This window comes from Rhinatrema bivittatum, chromosome 17 (assembly GCF_901001135.1).
Source record: "Rhinatrema bivittatum chromosome 17, aRhiBiv1.1, whole genome shotgun sequence".
Classification (NCBI taxonomy): domain Eukaryota; kingdom Metazoa; phylum Chordata; class Amphibia; order Gymnophiona; family Rhinatrematidae; genus Rhinatrema; species Rhinatrema bivittatum.
The window spans coordinates 3689510-3717391 of NC_042631.1; the positions used below are offsets into that span (position 1 = coordinate 3689510).

Sequence of the window (27882 nt, forward strand, 5' to 3'; positions counted from 1 at the left end):
TTTTTGACCTGGCCATGGGTAAAGTGAACATCCCCAAGCTTTCAAGGATGTGAAAGTGCTGGCTGTTATTTCCCGGTCCAACGAGAGGGCGGGATCACGCAGTGACTGCTTGACTGATCATTTCATGCCCAAAGCCAGGGAGTACTGCAGACAAGTTGCACAACCTGAAAACTGCAAGCGTGGGCTGCTGCTGGACGACTGTTGTGGTGACAGGCAATGTACTCGCTATCCACCTCCTTTATTCATGACAGGGAGCAAGGAATCACTTACTACATGGGGCTCAGGGACCTGTTGCACTTTATATAAAAGTCATTGTTTCAATTTTCCAGAATGGCTTTGGTCCCAGCCTTTCCAGATAAATGGAAAATACAACACGCATCTAATACCACCAGTCAGAGAAACCACGAGCAAGAACCACAAATGCAAACCAAGCTGGATACAGAACAGTGCACGAGCAGGCCGATGCAATATCTGTGCGTGGAAAACGGGCGCGTATGACTGAGCGCCTGCTCTCCCGACCTCTCTGGGGCACCCAATTTCATATTTAATTGGCGCCCAGGAGAGGTGCCTGTCAGCGGGTTAGGAAGATGGACACTCGTTAATTGAGCCTCCCCTTTTCCTAACCTGACTGCTGGCACACTTTTTTTTTTTTTTTAAAGGTTCTTCTCCTTTTTGGTCCTCTGACATAATATCGCCACAATATTAAGTCGGAGGATGTACAATTTTCTGCTTTTCTGTACACTTTTTGGGCTGCTCAGAAATTAACGCCTGCTCTGGGCAGGCGTTAATTTCTGAGCGTAAAAACGTGTGGGTCGGGTGCACCTTTTTTTTTTTTTAGATCTGGGGTGAATAACTAATAGCCTCATCAACGTGCATTTGTAAGTGATGAGCGCTAGTAGCCGCGCGTCCAACCATGGGTTAACCAGTGTGCTTAGCTGAGTGCACTGTGTTGCATTGGCATGATTAACTTTTACAAAGAAAACAGAAATTTTATATAAAAACTACATAAAAGTTTAGACAAATTATTTTTACACAGTGCTTTACCTCCCCAATTCCCAGTGATTAACAATCAGATGTTGACCAAAGGGTTAAAAAGTGGCATTCACAGCCAAAATATTCTTCCCGGAGCCTCACTTTTAGGGTTTGTAAATGATTTACCTACAACAGCATTACTCAATCTGAGGTTGCAAGCTGCAAATGCAGCTCCCAGAGGCCGATGCTCGGGTTTACAACAGAACAAAGTGCGATGCAGCAAGAAATAAAAGCAAAACGATAAGGGAAAGTCTTTCAAATTTTTGATCCAGCTATGCTGAAGTTCCGCTGCTACCGAATGGTACAGCCCTACATCTTTGAACCAGAGAATACTAAGAAAAGCTTCGGAGAAGCAACTATAGGAAATGTGCTCTTATGAAAATCTTCTTTTAGACATCTGTTCACCAAGTTGGCTCTGCTGTGCCTGAATAAATGCAGTAAAAAAAAAAAAAAAACAAACACACGCAAAGAAACTGGTGGCATTTCCCTTTAGACAGCATCAAATAGAGCTGCACTTGTGCATTGAGAACGTATATTCATCTCACTTGAAACAGCTAAATAAATCCCAGTAAGAAATACCAACAAGAGCTATATTTATTGATTTTATTCATAAATTCACAACAAACAACTTATGAGGATTTTCAAAGTCAATCAGAATAACAGAGATTCCAGCTGCTAAGTCCTGTGCCTGCTCGATTTCACACACACACAGAGCAGTTTTTCAAACCACTTAGGAACAGAATGCATAATCATTCTTACTCAACCTGCACCCATTTATCCATCTTGGAAGGATGGATGGAGATGACCATGCTAGACCCTCCACCTCACACACCTAGGACAGTACTGCTGTCCCCATGGTCTTCCTTTCAAAACTTTCTCTGCGTTCGCTGAACTTCAAAAAATATTACACCCTAGGCAAAATGGGAGGGCTTTTTTCCTATTAATAGCTGGGATACCAGGCCAGCTATTGATCATGAATTTGAAAATCCACTCAAACGCAGACATCCTGTTTGCGCAAAGCATGTGCCTGGAAGAAAATCCACCTGCAAACACGGGTGGCTTAGAGAGACAAGGTTAGCTTTCACAGAGTGGGAAGCTTATTACATTTAGGGAATGAATATTCAGTACTACAGACAGCTCAAGAAGCTGAAATCAGTTAATAAAGTGTAAGCAGGCCATTCATTGCTTTGTGCATGACAAAGCCATGCGCATCCCACATTTTCTGTCCACTGGATTTTTTTAAACGCTGCAACTAAACAATCCTAAAAGAGCTAGCGCAGGACTTTTTAGTATTTTTGAAAAGCCATAAAAGATTTGTTTTCAATTTTAAATTCCAATGCTCAGCAAAAATCTTTTCATTAAAGTATGCTGCTGCAAACTTTGGATATAAAACATGGTATGTATATATCACAAACTAATACCATTTTTAACTCAATAGATTATAATGTCCTTATTAAGTTTCCATTTGGCTGTATGACAGAATGTCAACTTTTTTTTTCTGTATTACAATCAACTATTTACACAAGCTTCCAGAGAATTCACTGAAGAGTAATCAGAATGTGCACTTCAGTTTAATAATTTCTATTTAGCTGGAGTCTCAACTAGTCAGGATTCCAATATGCTTTTCAGATAAAGCCCTTACAAATCCAGCATCTCTGAGGGGGAAAGAACCTGCTCTTTCACTCTATTGCTTGTAACATCTCTCAAATACTCTTTAATCAGAGCCAAGGAAACTGGTACAGGAAGACAAAGGGCCAAATACACTGAACATTTTTCTCAGACACGACATGGGGAAAATCACTTTAGCTCATTTTGGCCCAAAGTGACTTGTCCAAGCTCATAAGTGAATCAGACTCTACTAAAACCAGAAGATCATGCCTGTGCCTCACTATACATGGATGGACTTTGTAATCGTAACCATATTCTAATGATACTACACAGTGCCACAAAAAGCAACTTCAGAATATCTGCTAAGCATTAAACAATAGTCCACAGCCTTGTTTTGCAAAGGATGTCATATCGTGGACCAAACAAACTGAGTTACAAGGAAGAAACCAATGGTAGAACAAGGATAAACAACCTCTAGATTCTGATTACAAGGTTACACTCTCTAAATAATATATCAGCCAAGTGCATAAGAAGTCCATGTATCCATTTTATTCGGCTCTTATTTGCTCATCATAGTATCTTCAGCTATTCATAGGATGTAAAACATGTAATGTCATCTCTGAATCTATTCTGACTTCAGAAAGTCAAGAAATGGAGTAAGTTAGTCCAATAAAATACCCCCTTATTTGCTTCATTTTTTTTTTTTGTGGTAGCCATTATTTCTATGCAGTCAGGCAGACTAACATGGCAACCACACTACATTATACTTTTTTGTCACACAAATATATCATTAGTAGCTTACAAATATGAACATCAAATGCCTGTAACAACTTGGTACCCCATCCCCAAAACAAATGCATCATCCATGCATATACCTACAGTTGCAGACATGGAACTCTTGCATAGAACCATGAATTATGTGAGCACCATAACACAAGCAGATGGGGAAGGAGTCTACTTTTCCTAATTCTGTTTTCCCTCAGACTCCTCTATTCATCCCATATTCCAGGCCCTCTTTTTAAACTCGATACCAATATTAGGTTGCTCACCCTTGGCTCATTTAGATTATACTACTCCTAGAGAGCTTATCCCTAATTTATTGTACAGAAGGAAACGGACCGGAGAATCCTATGGGCCGAGCGGGCAATCTGAACATAAGGGGAAACCCCTTTCCCCAACCTTAGCCAATCTACTCCCTGTAAGCCTGCCAACATCTGGATGGGTGAATTAAAACGTAATCATTACTGAACCAACTTCCAGTGCAGCCAAGAGCGGATGGAGGGTGGGGAGCAGGGACGTTTACAGGAAGAAAGCAGAAACGGTGTACGAATCGCAAAGCGCTATACCGGAGTAATGCAAAGGCTTGGGTGCACTGGGCTGCGCCATTGGGCGAGCCACGTCTCCCCCTCCCTTCCATTCCCCCGGAGCACCGCGCGCCCCCGGCTCCACGGCGCCGGACAAGGACGCGGGCGCTCCATGACAACGCCGCCCTCCTCCTCCTCCTTCTCTCACCTGCTGCTGGATCTTCCCGTCCTCCGTCACGATCCAGTGCGTGGTGGCGCTGCCGGCCGGGAGCAGCCCGAGGAGCAGGCAGAGGCCGAGCAAGCAGGCGCACAACGAGCCACCGCCGCGCCGCGGCTCCCAGCTCCTCGCCATCTTTCCCTCCTCCCCCGCACCGACCGGAAGCGGAAGTAGGGCGCGCGGCCCGGCCATCTTGGGGCGGTCAAAGTGCCGCGCAGGCTCGCAGCGTGAGAGCGGACGTCCCCCCCCCCCCCGCCGTCCGTGCGTGACGCTGTCTGAGCCCGGAGTCGGCCATCTTTGATTCTCCCTTATGTTCTCGACGCGTGCTTCTTCCCAATTCCAACATGGCCTCCTTCACCATGCCTTCCCCGCCCCAGCTTCTCTCTCCGATGGCCCCTTTCTCGTTCCAGACTGCACTCCCTTCTATGGTTCTGACCCTTCTTCATTCCTGCCTGGTCTCTTGCCAAGGCCTGCATCCGGCCATGGCCCCCTTTTGAGTGCCTTACTTCCGATCCACTTGCCCAGTCTTTTCCTTCTTCCCTCTCCCTGTTATTAATGGGGTTTTATTACCCACCTTTTTAGATAAGAAATTCAAGCAAGGTGGGAGTGCAAAAGGTAACAGCAGGCTGAAGGAGCATGAGCAGTTTTAGTCTGAAAATAGAACATAAGAAAATGCCATACTGGGTCAGACCAAGGGTCCATCAAGCCCAGCATCCTGTTTCCAACAATGGCCAATCCAGGCCATAAGAACCTGGCAAGTACCCAAAAACTAAGTCTATTCCATATAACCATTGCTAATGGCAGTGGCTATTCTCTAAGTGAACTTAATAGCAGGTAATGGACTTCTCCTCCAAGAACTTATCCAAACCTTTTTTAAACACAGCTATACTAACTGCACTAACCCCATCCTCTGGCAACAGTTTGCATGAAAAGCATACTATTTTTAATTTCAGGTTGAGAACAGTAAGAGTAAGAACAGCTTCCCTATGAGGAAAGGCTGAAGAGGTTAGGGCTGTTCAGCTTGGAGAAGAGACGGCTGAGGGGGGGATATGATAGAGGTCTTTAAGATCATGCGAGGTCTTGAACGAGTAGATGTAACTCAGTTATTTTCACTTTCGAATAATAGAAGGACTAGGGGGCATTCCATGAAGTTAGCAAGTAGCACATTTAAGACTAATCTGAGAAAATTCTTTTTCACTCAACGCACAATAAAGCTCTGGAATTTGTTGCCAGAGGAGATGGTTAGTGCAGCTGGGTTCAAAAAAGGTTTGGATAAGTTCTTGGAGGAGAAGTCCATTAATGGCTATTAATCAATTTTACTTAGGGAATAGCCACTGCTATTAATTGCATCAGTAGCATGGGATCTTCTTAGTGTTTGGGTAATTGCCAGGTTCTTGTGGCCTGGTTTGGCCTCTGTTGGAAACAGGATGCTGGGCTTGATGGACCCTTGGCGGGACCCAACATGGCAATTTCTTATGTTCTTAAGAACAGATGTGTTTTTTATGAGAGCAGCACAGGAAACAGTGGTTTTGTGGACAGAAAAATGGTCAATAAGCATCAAGAGTAGATTACAATGAATGCTTTCAAGAGTCCACAAGCTCCTCTCTGGCTGGAACAGTGGCACAGTTTGTGGGGTATAATGAGTGTAGGTGAAAACCCATAGCCCTTATTAATTCCCTCCACGGGGATGCTAACAAGAGCATGTATGAAAACAGATACCTTCGGGCCGATACAGTACAGTACGCTCCACCAGGGCGCACCTTTAACCTGCCATTGGACGCGCGTTTTCCCTTACCCCTTATTCAGTAAGGGGCAGAAAACAAGCGTCCAACCCGCAGAACCTAATAGCACCCTCAACATGCAAATGCATGTTGATGGCCCTATTAGGTATTCCCATGCGATTCAGTAAGAAAAATGTGCGGCTGACAGCCGCTGCTCCTTTTGCCCGTTTCTACCACCAGGCCTCACTATCATCGTGCGCACAGGCGAGTGGCCTGTCCCGCTCTCCCGCGGACTTTACAGAATCGGCCCGCTTGTTAGCATCCCATTGGAGAGAAAGAACTGGTTACAGTGCAGCACCAGCAGAATATCACAGTGTTAATCAGCACTTAATTTTTCTGCTACCTGCAGGAGTGGCATTTAGTAGAGATGTGAATCGGAACTGAAATCCGAACCGATTCTGGTTCCGATTCACATCTCTAGCATTTAGTGCAGCGTACACACTATTTGAACTGAAATCAGAGAGGTGATGGCATTTTTGGTTTCTAGGATTCTACTTTAAATAAAATGAAATCAGATCAGTCATAGAACAACTCTGGGCTCCTGCAGGCACTGAGAATTTAAAGGAACAGTTTTGCTTCCAAACCTTTATAAAAGTTTTATTTTGGATTACCATGTCAGAACTGGATAGGAAACTCATCAGATTCATCTTCTGAGAAAAGAAACAGTTCTTTATGAAACAGCACTTTACTACATAAGCCAACCTGATCTATGAAAGTAGTGAAGCTGATGAGATCGGTTTAACACGGGTTGGAGTACCACACACAGGTGCATGCATCTTCCAAAATGAAGACGCATGCACTGCCTCTAAGGGATGCAACTCTATCTCATGCATATTCATTGTAGATTTCTTGAAAACCAGACCTGGTTGTGGCACTGAAGGACCAGTTGCATATCCCTGGTTTAATCTAACACAGATCTTGCACATTATACATACCTCTTCAATAGGCTCGTGCTTGTTGGTATTATGACTTTCTCTAACTATACAATAAAGAGGAAAGTTGTCCACCTACATAGCTCATATGTAAATTGAGCTCCACCTCTGCTCCCATTTAACCAATCTCTATTGTCTAAGCCACCCTCTGCCATATATAGAAATTAAACTCTGCCCATCTGTCTGTACTATCCGCCACCCTCTCTCTGAATTGTCCAATCTACTCTGCCACCACACAGTACACCCCAGCTCAGCAGGCACTCTCCACTATGACATCTCAATTACACATGTCCTACACTTCACAGTATTTCCCCATCCTTGGAAATAGTGCAGAGGTCTGGCCCAGTGCCAGGTGCAGTTTGTTTTCTATGACAGAGGCTGTTGCTGTTACTCAGCTTATACAATCAGATTGTCCTCCCTTATCCTGTTTGTTTTTTATTCTCAGATACTGTGGAAACAAACGTCACAAAGTAGCTGCAGCAGTAAATAAAACAATGACAACTAAAATGGGCAACAGACATTAAATGCTTTGTGGATAAAAACGAAACCTCATGAAGCTGCTGCAAATGTTTGAAGGAATAAAGACAAACATTCAAACAAAATTAGAAAATGAATTTATTTCAAAAAAGCATATGAGAACATTTACAAGTCAACAAGAAAGTAAAAATGAGACCTGTACTGCATTAGAAATGTTCTTTAACAAGTTATCCTTTTCCTTTTATGCTTTATCCTTTTTTTTCCTGCAGCTGCAATAATAGTCACTGCTCTACCTTATTTGAAAAAAGGGGATTATTTCTAAGAGTGACAATAAGACGTACCCGATACCTAAACATTCTATAAACAGGATCAGAAATTCAAACGGCTGTGCGGGTACCAACGAGGACCAGGACAGACCGTTACAGGCCCTACTGTAATACTCAGCATAACATCAGCACGTGCGGAGGAGCACTTTCATGCCACCCTATTCTATTCCTGGTATTCTAGGGGGAGGATGGACATTAGCCAATGGGTAGAAACAAAAGAGGACCCACAGGCAGAATTTTTAAATACTCTCAAACGGAAGGGGATGAATCAACAGCCAAAGACGAGGGCATTTTCCAAATGTATGGTCATGTGTCAAACGTGTTTGTAAAACTACCTTTGAGTTTAAATTGGTTCCGCATGCAGGTGTAATGAGAGATACCTTCCAGAAAAACCAAAGGGCAGACTGGCATGATTGAGAATGAGAGAAAATCCTCAATGAGTCAAGTCTAAGCAAGCAACAAGCATTCCTGGGCATGGCAGCAGCTCCTGTGATCTGGTATTGATTAGAAATCTAGTGCCCAGCATGCTTTGAAGTTTTACATGGATGTTGTTTTGCCTGCTGAAACCAGGACCAGGGGAATATCAGATAACTGTGTGCTGCAGCGGAAGGGATATATCAAAGTGATCTGAACCTTTTTACACCTGTGTCTCTCCAGTACCCGATTCTAATATCCTCCTAATGGGACAGCTCCTGTCTAAGCCCTACCCTCTAATATTTCAGCCGTATTCCTACTGTTGTTTCAGCAGGGGTCAATTTAAACAATGGCCTATGAAAACGGACAGGTCACCGACTCCATTAGCAGGCATTCTATGAGGTGCCAGGGACTGCACCATGATGGCCACAGAAAAGCTATGACCTGCAAAAGCAAGAAAAAGAGCAGGAGAAATCATGGCTGACAATTATAGGGCACTGTAGGCCAGGGCTGCAGGGGTTCCTAGTGAGGCTCACTCACAGACTGGCAACAAGAGCGGAGACTAGCCAGAGAGAAAGGAAATGGTCATTTATTTTGTATGGGAGCTATTAAGCTTTGTCTAATAGCTGGAGGAAAGAAAGATAATCGCACAATGAATCCCCTGAAATGCTGCAGTGATTTAAAATTACCAGGAGAAATTAACAGCAAGAAGATACCATCATTTAAAAAACGATACTGCTAGGATAAAAAGACGGTAAGAGAACAGGCAGGGGAGAGACACAGCAGTTTGCACTTACTTAGTAATCCATGCTCGTGCCAGTCAGCATGCACCAAAGAGATTCCCATGTGTTACTTCCTATTTAAAATTTGCTTCAATGGCAATGGATGGGCAAAAGTGACAATTCCCCAGATTTTTTCCACTTATATTCAGTCTTAAAATAAACGTAAGATGTGCGAGAAGAGGCAGAGCTGCTTCTACTGCTCATGGCTTAAGCCTCTGAAGACCAGCAATTAATCTGCTCCTATTACTCCCCCAGATATGGCTGAAGGCACCGCCTCACAATCACACAGCAAAGAAACCTGGGAGGAGGTCAAGCTGGGGAAGCCACCCCTTCCTTTCCAAATCACAGGACAAGCATTTCACAGGGTTTACAAGCCTATGAAATGCATTTTTAAACGAGGCTAGGAGCCCTAACGGTCAGAGAAGCTCAAACCTTGCTCTGCATTAAACAGATTTTTGGGCGACAGTCCTTATCTTGGCTGCTGGTAACATTGGTCCAGGTGTGTGCAAAAGCCCAGCACCTGCCAGTTAAAACACCACAGTGCTCAGGGACATCATAGAGCTCTGCTACTGCCACATGGGACCTCCAGCCTTTTGCTGGTCAGGGATCCTCCTCACCCAAGTGGAAGAAATTGCTGCTGCTGACCTCTCTGGATTTCTTTCTCCAGACGTTATTTAAATGAGGGCACATTATCAGCTTTCAGAGCCCAAGGGAGACTGCTCAGTCTGACTGTTTTACAATAAAAAGTGCAATCCCAAGAGGAAAAACCAAAGGTCAAGATTGTATCAAAACCTTTCTAAAGCACTGATTAAAATTCACCTCTTTTCTTGCCACCAGAACAAACACAGTCACTTTTTCATAAACCTTTACAAATGCTAATTTCTTGGAAGAATGACCTGAGAAGACAGTGATACAAAATAAATATCTCTCATGCCTCTCCACACCCCCCACCAAAAAACAAAAGGAAACCCCAATTCAATTGAGATCTGGTCCAGGTCTACATGGTTTAAAGCGAAGACGCATCAAATTTAAGAACAAACCAATGTACAACCAGAATCTGTTTCAGTTTTCAACCAACAGGTTGAGAAAATAAAAGTGAAAATTTACAGTAATTGGGCAGCGCTGAGCTTCAGAAAAGTCACAAGCAGTTAAAAAAAAAAAGACTTTATGCTGAACTGAGGAAATATTCAGATAGATTTCAGGCAATGCAGACTTGATCCTTTCCCGGTGACTTACCGAGCACCAAATCTGCTCAGGATTGCCTGAAGGAAGCCGATCAATTGTAGCAATCTCTGGTCTTACTGGAATTTTCACAGCATATGCAGTCGCTCCCAGCACCATGCATTAGCCCTAATGCTGAAGAACAGGCGAGCCTGCTGGGGCCCACATCAGAACTGACTTCTCCCTTCCCCAAAGACAAATAGGATTAAACATTATTGGCGAACGTAAACAGGTGCAACCTCTCTCTGCACCTTTTCACAATGCCAGATGAGGATGTAAGACCTGCTAAAGCTCTCTCTCTCTGCCCCTAAATGCAGCTGCCATGCTTTTTATAAGGCTTGGCACAGATGGTTCTAGGGAAAAATACCAGTCTGCCTCATCTGGAAACGTGTACCGCCAGACTATACAGAGTATCAGCTGTAAAGATTTCCTCAAAAGCAGCGTCTTCTTGCTGGATTACAAACTAACCAATTGGAAAGCAGTGGCAGCTTGCTTTGCCAATCAGAGAGCTGCTTTCCATTTGGTTGGCACTCGCAGCATGGCCAGGAATCTTGGCCAAAGGAAGTAAAAACGGGCTGTTCTGTTCACTTGCGTAGCTCCTAAATTTAACATTTTCTTTTATTTGAAAACGCGAAGACCCCAGAAAGCACTTTACACATTTCCTCGGTGTCTTTCGGCTGATTTAAAAAAGTGACCAGCTAACATAGGCATGAGCTGGGATAACTGAATTCCAGCTGCAGCTTCTCAGACAATACACCACGGAGTCCTGTCTTCTGGACAGCGGACTGCTTTACAGAGACTTCATCCACAGTGGAGATGCATTGAGAAAAATATGGAGCAAACTATGAGAGGTCTATGCAGCTCGATGCCCATTCATAGACAAGGGACATTAACACAAGTTTCACTGTATATCAACGAGGGGAATAAATCCTATGCCACTGCCAAAACTCTCCCCCCCCCCCAAAAAAAAAACCTTACTGAGAACTATGAGCATTCAAAAATATGAGTGCGACTTGGCATGGACAAGCTGCTAGTCCAATAGAAAAGGTGGCTCATACATACGAAGGTATAAAGAACATTTTGTTGTTGCAAGTCTTTTGCTGAAGGCAGTCCTGGAAGGTGCACTCCAGATGTGTCACAGAGAAACGATGCATTCTGTACACTCTGCAGCCTAGGAGAGCACGGGAGGGCAGGCTCCACTTCTTCAATAGGTCCGTCCCCGGCTCCCTCGACCGCCCCAGCCTCTGCTGCGGCCTCCCCGGAAGCCTCCTCTCTGCTCTGTGAAAATTTACAGCATGCACAGGATTTAGTCAGAAGATTTCTAAAGCAGTCTCACTGCTTGTTCACAATGTGCACCCCCCCCTTCCCTCTCTTTTACAAGAAGCTGATCAGTTCACAAAAGAGTTTCCTGGTCACAGATAATAAGTTCTTGAATTGGCCACCCCAACACTGAATTTACCATAGAACTTGTAGTGAAAAATGTTAAACTTGCTGTCAGAATCAATTCCGACGTCATCTACCACAGGTTATGGCTAACCCCAAGCAGTCAGGAGCAGTCTTGGCATTGAACTATCAAATCCATCCATTGATGGACTTGCAATCCTGCTTTTCTCAGGGAATTTAAAACAAACATTCCTTTTATGCAGCAGGACAAAACCAGGACTGGCTCAGCATATCCCCGATGACCTGGGGCTGTCTGGTGACCCAAATCTTCAGTGACATGCTAAGCCCGCAAGTTATTCCTGCAATCACAGGAGACTTCCCAAAATAAATAAAGGTTTAGAAGGAAGAACTTGTGATGCAGGTCTGGGCTTTGAGAATCTGTTCTGCAGCATCCTGAACGATAAAGCTGGCTCTGTTCAAGTCCAGCTACAGCACTCTAGGAGCAATTCTATGCACAGCAGTGACACAAATTACATTAAACTCTCCTTAGGCTGTGAAGCCTCTTATTAGATTAGAACATAACTAAAAGATGATCCAACACGAACATTCAAGACCACAGCGGTCCCTTCTGCAGATCCAATAATGCTACTCTTTAAAGACTTTAGAATATTGCTTGCATTGCGGCACACAAGTCCCTAAACTATAAGAGTTTCTTGGGCTTCAGACTTAAAATAAAATCAGAGTTTTCGTTGCAGAAGCCCTCAATACTGTTCAGTGTTTTTGGGGTGCTGAAAAACAAGTAAGGATATAAGGCATCTCAGTGGATTCTAACTTGGACAATACCACGTTTTTCTGGTTTTTATTTTATAAACCTTCAACTTACCATAAGAAAAGTTACTTAGGTTGCCACTGTATTTGCCACTGGGAGGGTTATAAATTTGTCTGGCGTCTCTTTTTGGTCCTGGTACCGGTTTCTTCGGGGGTGAACTGGAGGTCGTGTCTTCACTTGTTCTCTTTTGCCTGTCAGGAAACGAAGTATTACTCAAGCTAAGCTGTATCATACCCAGAAACATGAGAGATGAACCTATGCAGGACATCGAATGCCCACTACATATGCAAGAATACACATGGTAAAGTCAAGAAACTATTATGTAACCATTGCATGCACACATACAACAGATTTCCAGGAGAGCCGTACCCTGCCTCGGCCTTCTGCACAGGCTTCCAGGACAGTGTCACTGTGCTCTTGTACGAGGGAGGAATGTGAAACAGATCCTAAGGTGGAAAATTAAGACATGAAATTAGTGCAAATAGGAGCATCCCAGGATTCCTGCTCACATTGATGGGTACGGTGGGAGGATGGCTCTCCCACGTGCTGTACTACAGAAAAGAAATGTTCATGGAACAAAATGGCATTAGACTGATTCTGGAGACTCTCCCTCCTCTTCCCTTGGTTAATCACTGAAAGTGCACCCAGTTAGCTGCTGTTTGATTAGCACATAGGGCTGCAGAAAGTTCTCAAGCGTGGCTTTTTTTTTTTTGCTATTGCTCCCTTCCATATTTTACACCTCCCAAAAGCTGCATATCCAAACTCTGTAGTACCACAGACTCCACTGGGGTAATGGAAGTACACTCTACCAGTTCCCAATGCCTGCTGCTTTTCTCAACTGTAAGCAGGCCTGTGATTCAACCGTGAATAGGAAAGCAAGTGCACTGGGATCAGGGATGACTGCCTTCAGGGCCAGCTGCTCAATTAGTCTATGGCAGGGCAGGCAACTCTCATCATGGAGCGCTACAACCAGGTTATCCATGGATTGCAAATCTCTCATATGCATATTCCTTGTGGATATCCTAAAACCCAGACCTGCCTGTGGCATTTCAGGACCAAGCCTGGTCTGTAGTTATGGATTACTTTTAGTTTTCAAGTCTTAGAGTCACCAATAAAAGCAGTTTGTTCTATACTGGAGCCCGTAGCAAAGACAGCCATACCACAGCCCAGCGCATATAACAGCACGATCAGCGTGACGTGCTGCCCAGTGCTCTGCAACATAGCGGGCCGCTTCCATATCATAAGGGTGCTATTACTGCACTTCTAATACTCACCCCTGGCCTGAGGTGCAACAGTACAGATTACAAATAGTTCACAGTGTAAGCTCATTCCACAGCATCCCTTGGAATTTAGTACACTCTACACCACCATTTGGGCCACAGCAGTAAGGTTTATTATTCAGCCCAAAACTCCATGATGCTTGCTTTAAATATTACACCTTCAAAAGTATGATGATGATAAAAGCTGGAAAGCCTTTGCGATTAAAAATACACAACGCTGCCAAAATCCATATAAAACCAGAGGTCCTAACCCAATTACATTAGCGCAGAGCTTATCTAAATGAAAGCTCTGGGCCTGGCCTGCTTTCTGAGCAATGGGCTCCCTGCAGCAAATCTCCATCACGCGGGTTTGGCAAGTAATCAAGACAAAAAGCAAGTGAGGATCGGCCAGGGTCAGAAAACGTGCTGCAGTGATGCAGGGACTGGCAGCTGGGCCTATCTTCACTTCGCTCTGTGTGTTCATGCACTGGCGATCTAAGGACACCACAAGAGAATCAGATCAACAAGGCTAGCCTGCTCCATTTAAATATTTTTCTACCTCGCCTATGTTGAGGTCAAATTAAAGAATAAAACAAAGACAGATAATTACCTTGATTAAGACATTGATGTTATTGGTTATTTTCAAGGCTACAACTTTGATTTTGTTCTGCAAAGAAAATAAAATCCCCACAAGTTGATGTGTGCAATATGTTGGCAATGCTACAGAAGAAAAGTTGCAGCTGAGTCTTCTCAGCAATCTCTCAATACAAAGGACTTCTCCAATTTTTTCCCATCTCACTCTGCCCCTGCTACTCTACAGTCCTTTCATCCACTTTAGCCAGCTTCAACCAAAAGCTCCATCAAGGAAAACTGGTTCTTACCTGCAATACCCCAGATCAGTCCAGACGAGTGGGTTTTGCATCCCTACCAGCAGGTGGAGGCAGAGAACAAAACCTTTGAGGCCCTGCTACACAACCGAGTGCCACCTGCAGTCCCTCAGTACTGACCTGTACCCAAGCCAAGATTAGAAAGCACTGCCCTAAAACAGGGTGAACCGAAAAACCCCAGGGTTGGATACCCTTGAACTGGAGACCAACATAACTCAGACCACCACTTGATCCAACAAAAAGCAAACAGAATAATTGGTAAGAAAATCTTTAATATACCAGGAAAACCAGTCTTTCGGCAGCAAGACTGATCTGTGGTTTTACAGAAATGAAAATTAGCAGGTAAGAACCAATTTTCCTTTCCTGAACAAAACCCAGATCAATCCAGACAAGTGGGATGTACCAAAGCTTCCTACACCGAGCGGGAACCCGAAAGACCTGCTCGGATTCCTGCGACTCCTCTCCTGTAGTGCAGGAGCCTGAGGAGGGAGCTGAATCCAACTTTAAAATCTCCAAGTCTCCACTTTCAGTCAGGACTGCAGGTTTGCACCTCCTCTACCATCTGCTGGAGACAGAGAAATACTGAGGGACTGCAGTTGGATTGGCCACTGTTGGAAACAGGTCTGACCTGGTTCTTATGTTGGCACTCTGGGTTACGTAGAAGTGCCATAAAGTTTTTCTTCTCTGCCTCCATCTGCTGGAAGGGATGCATAAACCCACTCGTCTGGACTGATCTGGGTATGTTCAGGAACCACCCTTACACCTCTGGGTGCTGCTGACACAGAAGGACTCTCTGCTCGGGGGAATCAACTGTGCCAGAGGAGCAATCAATTCTACATGTTTTCAGAGGTGAAGAGCACAGTGTGTCATTCAAGGGCTCTTTTCTCTCTTCGCTTTCTCCACATTCCTCCACCCACCTGAAAGCTGTGTGCACCTGGCCTAGACCTGAAAATCTGCTCTTGATTCACTGTCACAGCATTGCCTCCCCCATCCACATTCCTAATCCTGCAGATGGAGGAGAGCAAAGTTTATGCATGATGCCTCTTCTGCAGCACAGAAATGCATGGCACTGAGCAGGAAGCAGCTCACTACTTGTCACACGAGAACAAAATATCACTGGACTAGCTGAGTCACAGATTAGGAACCTATTAATTCATTAAAAAAAAACAAAAAAACCCCACAACCCAACCCCCCCCCCCCCCCCCCCCCCCCCCCCCCCCCCCCCCCAAATCTTAGGTACAAATTCTAATCGCACCACCCCAGAGGTGAGTTTCTGCACATTATTTACTACCTTGGTGCCTAAACTCGCCCTGTAAACCTGGAAAAGAAATGCTTGCTCCACACTCAAGTGCATGTCCTATATATGGGGTGCTTCCCGCAGAAGGAGAATCCCCAAAAGCTGAATGCACAGCTCACACATTACAGTCAGGTTCTGCATCATTAACCTTACACAGAGATTCACTGCATTTATTGGGCTCTGTAAGTAGCTTGTGCTATAACAAACAAATATAATTTTAAAAGGTAAATGAATTAAAAACCAATCCCAGCTCTCAGGCTCTAATGTGTGCCCACACTGAGATCAGGATCCATTTCAGGAGTCCTGCACAGCAGGAAGCACGGAGAGGCTGGCATGTGAAGGGCACGGCTGCCTGTAGCTAGCACAGGACTCAGGGCATCCTGAATAAATGCCATTCCTTTGCCATCTATCAAACTCTTTCACATACGTGGGTACAATTTGCTTATGGTTTTCTCCAGTTTTGCAATATGGCAAAAATGCCAAGTAAATGGTGCCTGGAGTGGTTACAGGGCCAGTGACAGGGCTGATAAAAAAGGCAGAGCTTTTATTATTATCTCAGTGGCACTTTTGCCAGCTTAGTTAAGCCTTTCCTACAATCTTTAAAGCAAAGAGTGCCACAATGTGCCACAGTTTAAGAGTTGATACTCGATAACTGTAGAGTCCAAGAGACTCGGCAGGAGCTCGGCAGAACAGCTAATCCTGTCTTTCCATGTTTTATCTTTCCTGCTGCATTACGGATGTTAAATCAATACCAGCATCTTTAAAATCCCCATTTTAGCCATGTTGGGGATGTCACAGAATCACAGAAGGGACCTGGATGCCACTGAGTCCATCCCCTGCCTCCTAGACAGGAGCTCCTGAAGCAAAGCCACTGGCTCGCGATCTCTCTGCAGAGACATGTACTCATCCTCACACAGTATTTGTCTTGTCATATACTGAAACGGAGCTCTCACCTCTTCCGTCTTCAAGGCTTCACCAGTTTTACCTTGGAGAGCCAGGCGAAGCTGTCGGATATACACTTGCAACCCTCGCGCAAAATACTGTAACCTAAAAATTCCAATACAGGCCAATTATAGACAGGTGACTATTGAAGAAACACTGAGAAACATGATGCAAATCCATGCAACTGGAAAGGCCAGCTTTAATAATTTTAAGAATTACAGACCAATAGTTCTTGAGACTTCTTTAAATAAATGCCAAAAAAAAAAAAAAAATTGCTACTTTTATAGCAAGTTCCCCCCCCCCCCCCCCCCCCAAAAAAAAAGTGTCCATCCTGCTGAAAACTCAGTTAAAGTCCCTGCTGAAGTGCAGGACTCATACAGAACATCTCAGCACACATCTTCCCATGGGAAATGCTGAGAAGGCTCTGGGACATCTCAGGCCCACGTGGGATGCGTCTGCGCACTGCCCTCACATGCACACACCTGATCTTGAAGTCTTTCAGTGTCTCTGCATTCAGCCTGTCCGTCAGGAAGTCAGGAAGCTTGCGGCCCAGCTGGTGAAAGCTGAACAGCAGGCACTCCACGTAACTGAACTGCAGCTTCGGCTCCTCATTCCCAGCATTTTCTCCATTCTCGGCTTCTTCGGGAGGAAGGGGCATGTATTCCTGCAGGCCACAAGAGAGGAAACGTTCGCCAAGGACTACTCATGGGGAACAAAATGGCTACCTTCGGTCGATTATGTTTTTAACTGCTGAGCTTACAAAAAATAAAAATCCTTACCAGTAACTTGTCAAACAGTTTCTTTAAGTTGGACTCCAGTTTCTCCATATCTCCACAATAGGAACTCATTTCTGCAAGCAACTTCAACACCTGCAGCAGAAGAGGAGCCAGTCAGGGTCTATTAGTTATTCCTGTTTATCCACGACACAATACTAAAGAGGGTCGAGGTAATAATCAACAACAGCTCCATTAAACGAAAATGAAAACTGTTTATATAATGGGCACTGACAGTGAGAGAGGATGTTTAAATGGGATGTTAAGGTAAAATTTCACAACTTTCCAAAACCGAGCTCAAGCTGAGTTACCATTCAGATACAGTAGGTTTGCAACCTAAGAGGCCTGTTTACTGAAAGAATTTCTCCCATTCTCTATAAGTAAGGAGGGCCATAAGTTTCCAGCTCAGGCAATGGAGGGGGAAGTGGTGGCAGTGGAATTTGAACCCTGGCTTCCCCGACTTCTCGGCCACTGCTCTAATCATTAGTCCAAGACTGCTAATTAATAAAGAAGAGAAATCAAACCTGTAAAATCTGTTCTACGATTTCATGAAGAAAATATCAGCTCTGTGGTACTCAGCCTGTCTCAGACACTGAGCCACTGGCACGCAGGTCCACAGAGGCTCCAAAAAACTCTTCTTTTCAGATTAAAATACAGATTCCAACTCCTGTCTGCTCTATCCAAGCCTTTGCTTCCCCTTACCTCTAACTGGATATCAATGCCCTCCGCTGGGCTGGTCAGGGAGCTGAGGTTCGGCAGCACATGCTCGCAGAAGTAAGTCACAAACTTGGTGGAATGAACGTTTTTCTGTAAAAGGAGTGTAGGCAGAAAAAAACCCCATACAGATGTGAATTAAAAAAGACAGCAAGGCGTTTCCCATGCAGAAAACATGAATGTGAATGCCCAATGAACAGCGGAGGAAATCTTACATCCTAAGAGAAAAGACGTCTCAGACTAAGCGCATTCAAAACATCCCATCACAGTCATGCACTGCAACTTTTACACAAGATACCAAAACTAAGAATGTATCACCTCTTAATAAAACCCCTCTAGCATCATAGAGTGCAACTTTTATACAAGATACCAAAACTAAGAATGTATCACCTCTTAATAAAACCCCTCTAGCATCATAGAGTGCAACTTTTATACATGATACCAAACTAAGAATGTATCACCTCTTAATAAAACCCCTCTAGCATCATAGAGTGCAACTTTTATACAAGATACCAAAACTAAGAATGTATCACCTCTTAATAAAACCCCTCTAGCATCATAGAGTGCAACTTTTATACATGATACCAAAACTAAGAATGTATCACCTCTTAATAAAACCCCTCTAGCATCATAGAGTGCAACTTTTATACAAGATACCAAAACTAAGAATGTATCACCTCTTAATAAAATCCCTCTAGCATCATAGAGTGCAACTTTTATACAAGATACCAAAACTAAGAATGTATCACCTCTTAATAAAATCCCTCTAGCATCATAGAGTGCAACTTTTATACAAGATACCAAAACTAAGAATGTATCACCTCTTAATAAAACCCCTCTAGCATCATAGAGTGCAACTTTTATACATGATACCAAAACTAAGAATGTATCACCTCTTAATAAAACCCCTCTAGCATCATAGAGTGCAACTTTTATACAAGATACCAAAACTAAGAATGTATCACCTCTTAATAAAACCCCTCTAGCATCATAGAGTGCAACTTTTATACATGATACCAAAACTAAGAATGTATCACCTCTTAATAAAATCCCTCTAGCATCATAGAGTGCAACTTTTATACAAGATACCAAAACTAAGAATGTATCACCTCTTAATAAAATCCCTCTAGCATCATAGAGTGCAACTTTTATACATAATACCAAAACTAAGAATGTATCACCTCTTAATAAAATCCCTCTAGCATCATAGAGTGCAACTTTTATACAAGATACCAAAACTAAGAATGTATCACCTCTTAATAAAATCCCTCTAGCATCATAGAGTGCAACTTTTATACAAGATACCAAAACTAAGAATGTATCACCTCTTAATAAAATCCCTCTAGCATCATAGAGTGCAACTTTTATACAAGATACCAAAACTAAGAATGTATCACTTCTTAATAAAACCCCTCTAGCATCATAGAGTGCAACTTTTATACAAGATACCAAAACTAAGAATGTATCACTTCTTAATAAAACCCCTCTAGCATCATAGAGTGCAACTTTTATACAAGATACCAAAACTAAGAATGTATCACCTCTTATTAAAATCCCTCTAGCATCATAGAGTGCAACTTTTATACATAATACCAAAACTAAGAATGTATCACCTCTTAATAAAATCCCTCTAGCATCATAGAGTGCAACTTTTATACAAGATACCAAAACTAAGAATGTATCACCTCTTAATAAAATCCCTCTAGCATCATAGAGTGCAACATTTATACAAGATACCAAAACTAAGAATGTTTCACCTCTTAATAAAATCCCTCTAGCATCATAGAGTGCAACTTTTATACAAGATACCAAAACTAAGAATGTTTCACCTCTTAATAAAATCCCTCTAGCATCATAGAGTGCAACTTTTATACAAGATACCAAAACTAAGAATGTATCACCTCTTAATAAAATCCCTCTAGCATCATAGAGTGCAACTTTTATACAAGATACCAAAACTAAGAATGTATCACCTCTTAATAAAATCCCTCTAGCATCATAGAGTGCAACTTTTATACAAGATACCAAAACTAAGAATGTATCACCTCTTAATAAAACCCCTCTAGCATCATAGAGTGCAACTTTTATACATGATACCAAAACTAAGAATGTATCACCTCTTAATAAAATCCCTCTAGCATCATAGAGTGCAACTTTTATACAAGATACCAAAACTAAGAATGTATCACCTCTTAATAAAATCCCTCTAGCATCATAGAGTGCAACATTTATACAAGATACCAAAACTAAGAATGTATCACCTCTTAATAAAATCCCTCTAGCATCATAGAGTGCAACTTTTATACATGATACCAAAACTAAGAATGTATCACCTCTTAATAAAATCCCTCTAGCATCATAGAGTGCAACTTTTATACAAGATACCAAAACTAAGAATGTATCACCTCTTAATAAAATCCCTCTAGCATCATAGAGTGCAACTTTTATACATGATACCAAAACTAAGAATGTATCACCTCTTAATAAAATCCCTCTAGCATCATAGAGTGCAACTTTTATACAAGATACCAAAACTAAGAATGTATCACCTCTTAATAAAATCCCTCTAGCATCATAGAGTGCAACTTTTATACATGATACCAAAACTAAGAATGTATCACCTCTTAATAAAATCCCTCTAGCATCATAGAGTGCAACTTTTATACAAGATACCAAAACTAAGAATGTATCACCTCTTAATAAAATCCCTCTAGCATCATAGAGTGCAACATTTATACAAGATACCAAAACTAAGAATGTATCACCTCTTAATAAAATCCCTCTAGCATCATAGAGTGCAACTTTTATACATGATACCAAAACTAAGAATGTATCACCTCTTAATAAAATCCCTCTAGCATCATAGAGTGCAACTTTTATACATGATATCAAAACTAAGAATGTATCACCTCTTAATAAAATCCCTCTAGCATCATAGAGTGCAACATTTATACAAGATACCAAAACTAAGAATGTATCACCTCTTAATAAAATCCCTCTAGCATCATAGAGTGCAACTTTTATACAAGATACCAAAACTAAGAATGTATCACCTCTTAATAAAATCCCTCTAGCATCATAGAGTGCAACTTTTATACAAGATACCAAAACTAAGAATGTATCACCTCTTAATAAAATCCCTCTAGCATCATAGAGTGCAACTTTTATACAAGATACCAAAACTAAGAATGTATCACCTCTTAATAAAATCCCTCTAGCATCATAGAGTGCAACTTTTATACAAGATACCAAAACTAAGAATGTATCACCTCTTAATAAAATCCCTCTAGCATCATAGAGTGCAACTTTTATACAAGATACCAAAACTAAGAATGTATCACCTCTTAATAAAATCCCTCTAGCATCATAGAGTGCAACTTTTATACAAGATACCAAAACTAAGAATGTATCACCTCTTAATAAAATCCCTCTAGCATCATAGAGTGCAACTTTTATACAAGATACCAAAACTAAGAATGTATCACCTCTTAATAAAATCCCTCTAGCATCATAGAGTGCAACATTTATACATAATACCAAAACTAAGAATGTATCACCTCTTAATAAAAACCCCTCTAGCATCATAGAGTGCCATTTTTTTCTGGTTTCTTACGTCCTTTTATACATGATGACATAACACTTTTCTTTAAATCTCAAATCTCCCCCGCCTTTTTCCTTTCAGACTCGGAGTTCTTTAGAAATATTCCAACCTTGCTTACTCACGGGCCGATACAGTAAACCACGTGGGAGAGCGCCCACTCTCCTGTGTGCGCGATCCAGTAACTTAATTTATTTAAATTAAATTAATAAAATAAAATAAATAAATTATTTAAATTAGGTCCCGCAGTAAAAAGAGGCACTAGGGACACTAGCGCATCCCTAGTGCCTCCTTTTTGACGGAAGCAGAGGCTGTCAGCGAGTTTGACAGCCGATGCTCAATTTTGCCGGCGTCCGGTTTCCGAACCCGTGGCTGTCAGCGGGTTTGAGAACAGACGCCAGCAAAACTAAGCGTCCGGTTTTCAACCCACGAGCCACGGGCCCATTTTACTTTTTTTTTTTTTTTTTTTTTTAACTTTTGGGGCCTCCGACTTAATATTGCCATGATATTAAGTCGGAGGGTGCACAGAAAAGCAGTTTTTACTGCTTTTCTGTGCACTTTCCCGGCGCTGGCAGAAATTAGCGCCTACCTTTGGGTAGGCGCTAATTTCTGAAAGTAAAATGTGTGGTTTGGCTGCACATTTTGCTTTCTGAATCGCACGGGAATACCTAATAGGGCCATCCACATACATTTGCATGTTGCGGGCGCTATTAGTCTCGGGGGGGTTGGATGCGTGTTTTCGATGCGCTATTACTCCTTACTGAATAAGGGGTAAGGCTAGCATGTCGAAAACGCGCGTCCAAATGCCGGTTAACAGTGCGCTCCACTGGAGCGCACTGTACTGTATCGGCCTGTCAGAAAACAGGCTTGCTTGAAATGCCCCAGGGGTAAAACGATCATTGTACTTTGGGGCTTGACACTCAAGGGGGAAAATCTGGTTCTTCCTTGGCATTAGTCCAACTCCTGTGCCACTGGGCACAGAAGTACAGTCAAGGGCAGGCAGGTGTATAGAACCCAGAAGAAAATCCTGGCAACTAAATAGAAAATAGTGTAGAAGTTGCTATCTTTTAGCACCATACATTCCTGGAGGGCATATTAACCTCATTAACGGATTCCTCGATCGTGGCAAATCAATTATTGCATCTGAGTGGAGTAAATTTATATATATATGTGCCTTAGTCCACACAAAGCCTAACCAGGGTCTCGCACTTATGGACTGCAGTTACCTTCTACTACTACAGTTCCCAGTACTGTTTTACTTTCTGGCTGATGTTACAGACATGGGATGTTTTCATTAGTACATATAATGAATGCAATGATTAATAAAATCTGACTGCAATACCAGTGAGATACATACAGAGAAGAGAGGTACTGCCTGTCGCATGCATTGCAAGAGCCGATCCACTGAATCCGGATCTGCTGGGTTGAACGTCTGCTGAAGGCCAGCTTGATCTGATACCAGCTCTACCAACTGCTGTCTCCCACTCACTGTCTGCAAGCTCTTTAGTGTTGACAAAATCTTCATAAACAGAACAAATTCTTCACCTGTCACATCATAAAGGACCTAAAAAACAAGAATAAAACTTCAGAGATGGAACCAAAAGTCATTTCAGCTCATTCACTTTCAGAAAACGTCAACCCCATACAGAACTGGTAAACTAAGTTCCAATTATGACCTAATAAATTCAGTTTAGCCATGTTGTACCTTTTATCATCTACCTAATCATGCCCCTCACCTCTCCCAGCTTAGTACATTTAAATCTCAGAAAATTATAGGCCCAGGTAATCACAGAATTCTGCCAGTTCACCTCCATTTGCACCTGTAAAAGCCCCTGACCTTCTAGCTCTGACCCCATAATACTCACAGCTAACTACTTCTTGTCCTTGGACAGATAAACATCAGAAAAGCTGGACAAGAGATGCACAAACTTCACCTTTTTAGATTCAGTGAATATGAAGTCCTCCACCTCCTTTGTGAGCACCTCCTCTGGCAAGGTTCGGAGTTTTGATGACAGGAATTTTATGGCTCGCTCTCGGACGATATCTTCTCCTTGCAAAATCTGACTAAATAAGCCCCCCAGTGTTCCTAGACATTTAAGAATGTTCCATTACAGACAGACCATGCCACAGTGTTTGATAGTGATACTCATTTAGCATAAACAATTCAAACCCACATTTCATATGGAGAGGATTCCTGACAGGTGGTTTACCACAAGAAGTATAAAGCAATGAACAAGAGTGCAAAGCGTGCACATTGCATAGAAACACTGCTATATTATCCTGCTATTGGTGTGGAAACTCACAAAAAGTGGTGCTTCCCTCCAAAGATATTCATACTCCCTTCATAAAATTATTCAATGCAACGGCTACTTATGAAAGAGAGAAGCTGCGATGTCATGGTTGGTCTTCAGCACTCACATCTTGAGCAACCAAGCCAGCAAGTAACTGACCTTTTGGACAAGTGTAAGATACATAAATGCGGTTATCTTGGTCATTCTTCTATCCCCAGGTTTAAGCTAATTAGTTAGCAACTTATGTAATATTTTTTTTACAGTTATGATGATATTTAGTTGTATTTTATTATCAATTGTAAACCGTTTTGGTCAATCTATAGTTATGACGGTATATAAATACCTTTAAATAAGTAAAGACCTCTGCTTTCAGACTAGAGTGATTGCCTACCAATGCTCTCTTCAAAAACAGTAATCTATGGAAAAATGCACAGCACCTTGTTTTGCAAGAATATTTTTGAAGGCATGGTGAGTTATTTCAGAGAAACAACTCTTTACCTTTAGCGTCCAACTTAAATATGCTCAGTAGAGCACTGTTCACCAAGTTAAATTCTGCAGAATCATCTGTGGAGAGAAAAAGTACATATTGAGAATCCATATTTTCTAACAAAATACTCAGTGTAGCCACTAAATTACAGTAAAATAATAGTGTACAATCCTAAACGAGGCACAAGGAAAAAAAAAACACTGGCCCATCAGTGAAAAACAGTGGTTTCATTTAGAAATCCCAGTGTTTCAAAGTATACCCCATAAACATGACACATAACTTAGCTGCAACATCATGTAACACAAGAGCAGAGTTTGAGTATCCTGTCCTACCCGGCTCAGCTGCATGACGCAGGCAGCCCTTTGAGCTCTATAGAGGGGAGATGGTGAGAGAGTGGTGCTGAAAGGTTAATCTAAAAAGAGATGTCTCTCTTATCATCAACCAGTGAGGGAGACTGCCAGGTAGTAATACTGTCTTTGGGGCTGCAGGGTGCTATAAAGCAGGAATAACATGCCACAATAGTAATCCTGGTTCAGTAGAGAACTATCGGGCAGATTCAGTAGAATTTGCGGGAGAGCTGTCGCTCCAAGGCGAGTGCCCACTCTCCTGGGCGCACGATTCTGTATTTAAATGAGGGCCTGCGGTAATAAGGAAGCGCTAGGGACACTAGCGCGTCCCCTAGCGCCTCCTTATTGACAGAAGTGGCGGCTGTCAGCGGTTTGACAGTCGACACTTAATTTTACCGGCAGCAGTTGTCAAACCCGCTGACAGCCACGGGTTTGGAAAACGGACGCTGGCAAAATTGAGCGTCCGTCTTCTAACCTGCGGGCCGCGGGCAGATTTTTTTTTTTTTTTTAGAATTTTAATTTTTTTTATTTTTGGGGCTTCTGACTTCATATCGCTACGATATTAAGTCGGAGGGTGTACAGAAAAGCAGTTTTTTCTGCTTTTCTGTACACTTTCCCGGTGCTGGCCAAAATTAACTCCTGCCTTCTGGCAAGCGTTAATTTCTGAAAGTAAAATGTGCGGCTTGGCTGCACATTTTACTTTCTGTATCGCATGGGACTAACTAATAGGCTCATCAACATGCATTTGCATGTTGCACGCTATTAGTTTTTGGGGGGTTGGACACGCGTTTTCCTCGCGCTATTACCCCTTACTGTATAAGGGTAAGTGCATGGAAAACGCATGTCTAGACGGGGGCTAATGATGCGCTCAGCCTGAGCGCACTATACCGAATCGGCCTGTATGGAAGGTATTTGAAAAATCTCTCTCTTTTTTTTTTTTTTTTTAGTGCAGTAAGGATAGTTGGGGTGACTTCAAACAACTAAACTTGCTGAAGAAACCATCTAGGGTAGTCAACAGTTCCATGTTACAACACAAGTCCGATAGTTGCCTATTTCCTGAATAAAGGCACAAGACCAAGTTTTGCATACTCGAGCAAAACTAACACACTAAAGGTGTGTAATTTTAAACTTCTGCAATTAAAATCTAACTAACAAGTTTTTGGAGTCAATTTTTTTGTTACTTTTTGCTGAGGATGTATATAGAAGATAGGCTGTATGGATTCAGAGTTTTCACCCAGACAGAAACTAGTTTGAAGGCCACAGAGCAACCTCTGAGTGAATTCCTGTTTACTATCTTGCACTGTGAAATGTTTACAAACAGGCAAGAGTGTGTTTATTTACTTATCTACTAAGTTTATGATGAGAAAAATAGCAATTAATTTATGGTAAAGCCTGAGAGAGAGAATGAAGGCCACCCAGCCCTCCAGGTCAGGAGAGCCAGTGTGCATGGTCTGAAGCGGTAACACAAGTCCAGCTGACACGGAATGAAGATGCTCATACCTGACTGCAACAACTGGGCGAGAATATCCGCAACCCTGGGAAGGTTGTCCCCCGTGGCAAACTGCGGCAGCTCTTTGATTGCCTGGCGTCGGATCTGGGAAGGCAAAAGGAGGGCATCACTCACGAACGCACAGATTTGGTGGCGCGTGAGCAGCCCGCGCGGAAAGGCATCGCGCGCGCGCTCGCTCGCTCGCTTTCGGGGCTTACAGAGACGTCTTCGTCCTCGCAGAGGTCCAGCTGGGCGTTGATGGCGGCGTCCGCCAGCTCGGGGAAGTGCTTGAAGAACTTGGGGATGAACTGCGCCGCCAGCCGCTTCTCCTTGGGCCCCCCCTTCACGCCGTCCAGGATCCCCTGGTACGCGTCCTTGTGCTGCCGGAGACAAGGCGCGGGGTTACGGGGCGCTCGTTTCGGAAGGACCGGTTACCGCCAGCACGGCCTCGGCCTCCTCCTCTCCCTCCCTCCCACCCCCACGCCCGCCCGGCCTCACCTCCTCCACCTGCTCCTTGGCGTCCGCCAGGATGCCGTAGTTCCGGTACAGCTCTTCCACCGTGGGCATGGCGGCGGCGGCGGCGGGCGCTCGGGAGCCGCCTTCACGCTTCTCCGGGGCTCGGGGCCTACGTCTCGGCCGCTGCGTGACTCCGGCGCGCGCCTCTCAGGCCGCCTGCGTCGCACCGCGCGCCTGCGCCCCGCCCCCCACGGCAACCAAGAGCGGCTCCGGCCGCGAGCGCCCGCCGGCCACAGCGCCGCCCGCCGGCCGCGGCGGGGAGGGCGCCGGGAGCCCCCGCTTGGACGGAGGCAATGGCAAGGGACTTGCCCCGCTTACCTACTTCACAGCCCACTGCATTGTCTCAGGGCAAACAGAGTGGAAGCCCCCTGGGTCGGGGAAGTACCCACTGTACCTGAACGTAGCGCACCCTGAAAACCAAAGCACAATCAATAGAATAAGAGTGCGGACTAAGCAGCCGAAAGTGCACGAGGCTTTTCTCCCAGCCCGAAGGGGCGACTATGGTAAAAGATGCCCCAGTTAGTGAGGGAGAATCACTGCAGGATCTGCTTGGTAAGGGGGTGAGATTCCTTCGCTGCAGCCCAGAGCTGCTTTCTGGAAGAGGGGTCAGCAGAAAACAGCTACGAGCACCCTCGGGTCCCTTTGGCTGTTGCAGAGTTGTGATCCCAACTCGTGCAGGGGAAAAGCCCACAGAAAGCAGATGGAGAATGGGCTCCCGGCTGGGAGGCGGCTCAGCGTGAGACTGGCAAACTGGCGGGTACCGGGTGTGTGCAGACGGGACAGGACTCGCTTCCAGCCCCTGCCGAGCCAGAGAGAGCAGCCTCGTCTGCCAGTGTACGGACACCACTGCCTGGGAGTCATTAGGGAGATGCGCGGGCATCACTTGTGAAAACCAAGAACTGGAATGCTAATGTAATGTAATAAGTTCACGTGCCCTTCTGCAGAAGTCCAGATTTTATTTGGAAAACGTGACAGC

At 43.6% G+C, this 27882-nt stretch overlaps 2 protein-coding genes across 4 annotated transcripts in view; both read right to left on the minus strand.

Moving 5' to 3' along the window:
- Positions 1-4333, minus strand: part of TTC17 (tetratricopeptide repeat domain 17) — a 104952-nt gene extending 100619 nt beyond the window's left edge. For all 3 annotated transcript variants that reach the window (XM_029582243.1, XM_029582242.1, XM_029582241.1), the window contains exon 1: positions 4153-4333. In XM_029582243.1, coding sequence (XP_029438103.1) covers positions 4153-4296 — 144 coding nt within the window. In that variant the 5' untranslated portion in view covers positions 4297-4333. The remainder of the gene's footprint in view (positions 1-4152) is intronic.
- A 3138-nt stretch (positions 4334-7471) lies between these two features.
- API5 (apoptosis inhibitor 5) lies at positions 7472-27090 on the minus strand. The gene is made up of 14 exons (XM_029582073.1): positions 26889-27090; positions 26609-26770; positions 26402-26495; positions 24566-24631; positions 23711-23862; positions 23134-23340; positions 18167-18271; positions 17471-17560; positions 17174-17355; positions 16703-16796; positions 14176-14232; positions 12676-12752; positions 12361-12497; positions 7472-11372 (listed from the first exon to the last, which is right to left on the minus strand). The coding sequence occupies exons 1-14, from the start codon at positions 26955-26957 to the stop codon at positions 11299-11301; spliced, it is 1566 nt and encodes a 521-aa protein (XP_029437933.1). The 5' UTR covers positions 26958-27090; the 3' UTR covers positions 7472-11298.
- Between the last annotated feature and the right edge of the window lie 792 nt (positions 27091-27882).

Coding starts and splice junctions, on each gene's coding strand:
- API5 (XM_029582073.1), bottom strand. CDS start 26,957: ATGCCCACGGTGGAAGAGCTGTACCGGAACTACGGCATCCTGGCGGAC. Junction 17,561..18,166: donor GCATTGATATCCAGTTAGAG/GTAAGGGGAAGC, acceptor CTTCTGCTGCAG/GTGTTGAAGTTGCTTGCAGA. Junction 12,498..12,675: donor GTGCAGAAGGCCGAGGCAGG/GTACGGCTCTCC, acceptor GTTTCCTGACAG/GCAAAAGAGAACAAGTGAAG.